This window comes from Mchenga conophoros, linkage group LG20 (genome assembly GCF_057382185.1).
Source record: "Mchenga conophoros isolate Kocher_MC1m ecotype Shallow Benthic linkage group LG20, M_conophoros_male_GT1.1, whole genome shotgun sequence".
Classification (NCBI taxonomy): domain Eukaryota; kingdom Metazoa; phylum Chordata; class Actinopteri; order Cichliformes; family Cichlidae; genus Mchenga; species Mchenga conophoros.
Genome location: NC_140545.1, coordinates 12,146,187 through 12,153,151, shown reverse-complemented (window position 1 = coordinate 12,153,151; position 6,965 = coordinate 12,146,187). Strand labels below are relative to the sequence as shown.

The 6,965-nt window shown below is 40.0% G+C and overlaps 1 protein-coding gene across 1 annotated transcript; it reads right to left on the bottom strand.

The window, feature by feature from the left end:
• Positions 1–341: 341 nt before the first annotated feature.
• On the bottom strand, positions 342–3,592 carry LOC146550471 (succinate dehydrogenase [ubiquinone] iron-sulfur subunit, mitochondrial-like). Its single transcript, XM_085260264.1, has 8 exons — positions 3,441–3,592; positions 2,494–2,627; positions 2,299–2,384; positions 2,046–2,182; positions 1,819–1,935; positions 1,052–1,153; positions 818–940; positions 342–736 (listed from the first exon to the last, which is right to left on the bottom strand). The coding sequence occupies exons 1-8, from the start codon at positions 3,498–3,500 to the stop codon at positions 656–658; spliced, it is 840 nt and encodes a 279-aa protein (XP_085116390.1). The 5' UTR covers positions 3,501–3,592; the 3' UTR covers positions 342–655.
• Positions 3,593–6,965: the final 3,373 nt, after the last annotated feature.

The following is a 6,965-nucleotide window of genomic DNA, read 5'->3' as shown; positions in this document are numbered from 1 at the left end:
TAATATTACCTGGTAACATTTTACCACTACTCATTCTGCTAAGAATATTTATGGTCGAAAAAAAAGTTCTCGTTTACACAGTGAAATCGGCTTACTACAGACCAATAACACATGCAGCCCCGTAGCTGTTGGGCAGCTTGTAGGTGTAGGACATCAAAATTTAGAATTCGGGTAGCGCTTGTTGTCATTATGACAACAGGTGCAGATTTTTCACCATAGGTTATTTCTTCCTCTTTGCCATGAGCAGAAAATTATGTCACTGTGACAAAACATTTGATATGTTTTCATCTCATTATCCTTCCCTAGGAATGCAAGTTACAAAGGTGATCAGCATACGAGCATGGTCTCCATATCAAGCTTTACTCGAGTTTAATGCATATAAATATTAACAAGCTGATACAATTTCAAGCAAATGTAGTACAGCATGCAAAAAGCAGAACTGTAGTCCAACATGTCGCAACACTTGTACGGCATTTCTAGCGTCCTTTTCTCAGAATTTCCATCTTCCTGTTCACTTAAACACACTTGGACTCATTCAAACACATAAGACACTCATCAAGAGCACAAAATGTACAGTTCTAAGCAAGGTTTACAGCTGGCCTCCTAAGTTTGAGGTATTCTCAGTGGATCTTGAGCCAGTTTCATATTCACACGCTCATGAAGCTGCTGCTTTCTTCTCTTTGTAAGTCGCCATCATTTTCTTGATCTCCGCGATGGCCTTTCCCGGGTTGAGTCCCTGTAGAGAAGTGAGTCAGACAGAGTGAGAAACTGAAAGTCTTAACTGTGAGGAAGTGTGTGTTTGGTCACATTGGAGCACCTTGGGACAAGTCTTAGTGCAGTTCATGATAGTGTGGCAGCGGTACAGCGAGAAGGGGTCCTGAAGTTTAGACAGGCGCTCCTCTGTGAATTCATCACGGGAGTCAATCATCCACCGGTACGCCTGTGGGATAAAGACACCAAATTCAGTATCAATGGCATCTCCACCAGCAGTTAAAAAAAAAAAAAGAGCTATCTCCCTAACATTATAATAATAATATAATATATTACCTACCTGCATGAGGACAGCAGGTCCAAGATATTTGTCTCCATTCCACCAGTAGCTGGGACAGCTGGTGCTGCAGCAGGCACAGAGGATGCACTCGTACAGGCCATCCTGTTATGTTAGACAGTCAAATACCAGCTTATTCTGCCTGTTTAATCAAATTAGCAACAGCTCCTAAAACGTTGCTACCAAATTAATTATTTATTTTAATGGTTAAACCAGAGGTGTCAAGCATGACGCCTGGGGGCCAGAATCGGCCCAGTGTGAAGAAAGACAGAAATTTGGACTTTTAACTGCATTTCTCAGGTTTTACAGCTTCTCCTAATGACAAAAGGTTCCCCCATGACATCTCACAATACAGCAAAGTAATTACATTATAGATTTCTGTAATTTTACACATTTACTTCTTACAATTTAAGCCGAAAGAGTCAGGCTGACAGATTTCTTTCAATTTACTACAGCAGCATTTCTTCATCATGTAGAAAAACCAAGGCACACTGTTGAAATGAAGCTTCTTCATCTTATAATAAGATATCCCATTGATTAAATCTGTAGTTAAACTTCTGAAGACTGACAGAAAGTGGAGTTTCACTGGTCTGGCCTACATATAAAAGTTGGCTGTATGTGGTCAGCAGTGTAAAATAAGTTTGACATCTCTGGGTTACGCGATCAGTTCTCAGCGTGTTATACAGTACTGACACATGGCTTCAATGTTGCTTGTGTTAACCATGTGAATCACGTAGAGATTAAAAGAATAAGTTTTTTTCTTTTTCTACCAGCTTCTGTCTGTCCTCCACTGACTGGAAATACTGCTCCTTCCCCTCCTGAGATTCATCTTTCTTTTTCAAGTAGGGCTCGATGGATTTATACTGCGCGTAGAAGTTGCTCATATCCTGGTGGTAATAAGGAGAGACACATGATGAATGTAATAAACTGTAATATACTTTCTTCCACGTCGCTTGTTTTTAAACTTAGATGGGTTCTCTCGACTAGCAGTACTTACAGGCACCAGATCTTTGACGACATACATGTGTGGAAGCGGGTAGATTTTGGTGGGTTTGCTAGTGTTGGCGTCAATCTTGTTAAGGCACGCCAGAGTGTTTCCTCCATTTATATTCATGGCACATGAGCCGCAGATACCTGAAGATATTTGAGATATTCACAGACAGTCAGTCTGAAACCAAGTCACTGATTTCTTTCATTCAGAAATTGTTCACATTATTATGTGCAAACAGAATCCAAATGGCCTCTCTTACCCTCACGGCAGGAACGTCTGAATGTGAGCGTGGGGTCTATTTCATTCTTGATCTTAATGAGGGCATCCAGAACCATCGGCCCACAGCTGTAATAATGAGGACACGTCAGTGGATTAGACAATGGCATAAAACATGCAGTAAAAAGTAAACATACTGCTCAGCAGCCTTCTGTTCAATGACCAGTTCATGACTTACGTGTTGAGATCGATTTCATACGTCTGCATTCGTGGTTTGTCTCCAGACTTGTCGGGGTCCCAACGGTAAACCTGGAACTTTTTGATCCTGGGTTCAGGAGCCGGAGCAGCTGCAGTCTGAGCATGGCGCACCATCTGTACCACAGATAGTAAACAAACAATCCCAAATGAACTGAACTGAACATTACCAAGGTATCTGAATAAGAACAGTATAACAGTACAGTCCGATTAAAAACATTAGATATGTACAAAGGGACGCCTCATGATGTGACATTCCTGTTGGTGGTGCCATGTAAAACTAATCTGGGAGTATCCTGGAATACAAGAGTCTATCTAGTACGAGTGCTAATGCATTCCCTCGTATGAACAACAGCAACAAGGGCATTTAATTTACAGTTATAATGACAGACAATACACTTAGATGCCCTCAGATCAGTCTTTGTCGCGTTGTGTATTTACACAACACAGTTACTTACTGTACGCTCCTTTTGTGTAAGATAGTATGGAGTCTCCCCCTAGTGGAGGCCTGAAAGAACTGAACTGAAAGCGTTACATCACCTTGCGGACTTTGGTTATCTAACTGACTCTTCCAGGACAATAAAATATCAATTTAATGCATTAATAGCTGATATATTTATTAGAAGTTATGAAGTGTATAACCTATGTGCACTACCACTCAACAAAGAGGTCTTTACGAGGAGAAAAAGTTATCCGACAGTTTTCGCTTGACAGCTGACTCTGTCAAGTAATGTCAGATTTACACATAGGCATAGGATACAAAAAGGCCTATGCTACACATAGGCATAAACACTTTGTGATAATATCCTGTAGCCTAGCAAAAAAGTAAACAGTGCACGAACCAACAAAAAAGCCATTAATAGTTACGTCAGTGAAGCCTTCAAATACCGAATTAGATGTTTTTTGTTGGGGTTTTTTTTTTCTACTTACCACCATCACACTAGAATTCCTAAAAGCCAAAACATTTCTACTCAGACACGCCACCGACATGTTTCTGCCTGGATATTTCTGACAGCCACAATAGTCTCGGTCACTTTATGTGAACTGCTGCTGCTGTCTGTGCTCCTGATGTAAGCCGAGACCACGCCCCCTACGTGCTTGACGCAGGGAACGTCTTTTTTGTTGCCTTCACGTCCCCTCTTTCTTTAAATTCGTCAAGCATATTAGTCTGCTCTAAAGCTCGTGCAGAATTACGTGAAGCATGAAACGAGAACATTTTAACATTTAAACAATCATGTATGAAACTCTGCTTAATCACTTAGCTGGGCCGTAGGGGTAGGTTTAATCATTACTCATTCATATTTTTCCGACAGCACCTGAAAGTAGCATATGTATGAGACTCTTTCACAACTCTCATTGTCGGGTCAGTTACATACTTTAAAATGCAAGGTTGTTGTTTGGAGTAATTTATCTTAGGTTATGGTTGTAATCAGTTCTCTTTGTCCCAAAACCCTAATCATTGCTATATGAGGAAATTAATACTATTTATCTATCTATAAAGACACCATATTTTAAGATATTTTCAAAATTTAAGTTAATCCGAAATGTTTTACGTTCTTTTACATGGTTTATTTTCGTAATACAGAGCAGAGTCACCAGAACGTCACTCCAACATGCTGGTTGCAGTTTCATGAAGCATCTCAAGGAACACCCTGCCTGTCCACCAGTGTTGGTCAAGTTACTTGAAAAAAGTAATCAGTAACTAATCACCGATTACTTCCCCAAAAAATGGAAAAGTCTCTTTTTAAAACTTGTTTTATTAGTTTTAATATTTTAACTGTATGCATCAAGCAAAAATTAAATTAAATGCAACATTCACTGACTGGAAGAAATTTGTTTAACATTTAAACCTATTTTCTGCACATTCCAGCACATAAAATAAAATATTTTTTCTGTGTTTACACTCACTCTTTCAAATAGATGCAAGTAAAACACAGCAGAAAATAAATAAAATCAAAGACTAGTGGTCCTGTTGCTCTATTTTCACCTGTAAAGCAGGAGTTGGGTAGGCGGAGGTTTGCCCTGGTGCAGGTGAGCCGCAGCGGTCAGTTGAAGAATCCGCGAGTTTCTCTGTGAATTTACCATTACGTTGTAGCGCACTCTGCGCTTGCTTGAAAGTTTAGGGGGTTTTTCGCTGTAAAAAGAAGTTTTCTTCCCACGCAGTGAGCAGCGGACGCTAATGTTTTTGTCACTTTTTATGGAATCAAACTCAAAGTAAGGTCAGTACTTCCACGCTTTAAACGCTGCACGCTCATACTCTCTCTGCACTCGATATATTATCCATTGTTTATCTGCACACGTCTGTTGTCACAAATGTTGCACTCGCTTACGTCACTGTCATGAGACATCCTCGCAAAAAAAATCAACACAGTAGTGCAGCGTTCCTACGGGAAAGTAACGGTAATCTAATTACCATTTTTGCAATAGTAATCCCTTACTTTACTCGTTACTTGAAAAAAGTAATCGGATTACAGTAACGCTTTACAAGTAACGCGTTACTGCCCATCTTTGCTGACTGACAGGGGTCAAGATGACAGCATCTTCTTTTCAAACCCCTAATTCTGAAATTGCTGGGATGCTGTGTAAAATGTAAATAAAAACAGAGTGCAATGATTCACAAATCTCATAAACCCATATTTTATTTACAGTAAAACTGAGAAAACAGAGAAGATGTACAATTTTAGCTCATCCTAAATTTGATAGCAGCAAACAGATTTAAAGTTAGGACAGGAGGGCCATGTTTACCACTGTGTATTATCTCCTTTCCTTATAGTTTGTAAATGTTTGGGAATGGGGGAGACCAGTTGAACTGCTGGAATTCTAGGAGAGGAATGTTGTCTCATTCTTGTCTGATGTAGGATTTAACCAGGCCAGTTTAGCACCCAGACTCTTATACTATGAACACGTGCACTGTGTGGTTTGGCTTGTTGAAATATGCAAGGCCTTCCCTGTGGATGGGAGTAAATTTTGGCCTAAAGCCTTTCAGCACTGATGGCACCTTTCCAGATGTGCCCATGAGAATAGAACAGTTTTCCACTTTACCTTAAACCATATTAAATGAGTCTTAATTCAGAGAACACAGCAGCATTTCTATATCATTTTCACATATGGCTTCTTCTTTGCATGATTGCAGCTTTAACCTGCACTTGTTGATGAAGTGAACTGTGCCTATGCAGGGATTTGCATGAAATAGTCACGACTGTGCTGCCGCAGTGCTGCCTGAAGACGTTCAAAGATCACAGTCATCTAATATTGATTTTCACACTTGTCCCTTGTTCAGAGTGTCATGAATCACTGTGTGCAGGCAAGAGATTGGACCCAAAATACAGGACTCGCAACACGTGAATCAACTCAAAAAGGCAGTTTATTGTAGACTCAGGAAAATGATACAACTAATGATGAACTAAACTAGACTGGGAAAATATAACCTAAAGTTTCACAGAGAGGCACACAAAGGCTCACACAGCATGAGGGATAACACGACACGGAACAGAGGGGGAACGCTGACATAAATACACAGAAGGTAACGAGGTGAGGGGAAGAACACGGAGAACACAGCTGAGGACAATTACACATGACAGAGTGGGAAGGACACTAAGTGAAAATGCTGATGCCAAGATGCGGACCTTAAACATAACACAGAAAGTACACAGAGATAGCCAAGAGAGGCAGAGAGAGAGAGAACACACAAGGTGTGGAAGCAAAGCGCAATAACTCAAATCACTATATCCACAGTCACACAGAGGGAGACACAGAGGACAACACAGGGGGGAAATCTAATAAGCAATACTGAACAGAAAACCTAGGGATCTTAAGAATACAAATGAACTTAATACAGAATGTCAAAACTCAAAACATCAGGTCAGAAGTCCTGGGACCATGACACACAGAGAGTTCTCCAGATTATAGAAGATAAGATCTTTTGATGATACCATGTACTGTAGAAGACGAGATACTCACCATTTCCACAATTTTACATTGAGGAACATTATTCTGAAATTTTTCCACAATTTATAGACCCAGTTTTTCTGCTGACTAATGAACTTCTGCCCATCTTCAATCCTCAGAAACTCTGCAGCTCTAATATGTTCTTTACACCCAATGGTGTAACCGATCTGTTGGCAATTAACCTAGTTAGTTGCAAAACTGAACTTCAGCTGTTTCTTTTTAGTGCTTCTTACTTTTCCAGCCTTTTGTTGTCCATGTACCAATATTAAAGAGAAAATGTACGTCTGTTGCTGAGCTGAGCTGATATTTTTAACACGTCTCTGTTTAAACAGTTGGTGTGTTTTCTGTGTGCTGTTTTTACCTCTGTGCTAAAACCAGATCAGTGTTTGGGTGTAACTTCAAGTGCATGAAAAATTTACGATGTTAAATTCGGGAGGAATCCATAATTGTCTCCAGCTTGCAACAAAAGAGATTGTTCGTGCAAGTACGCTAAGCATGAACTATTTA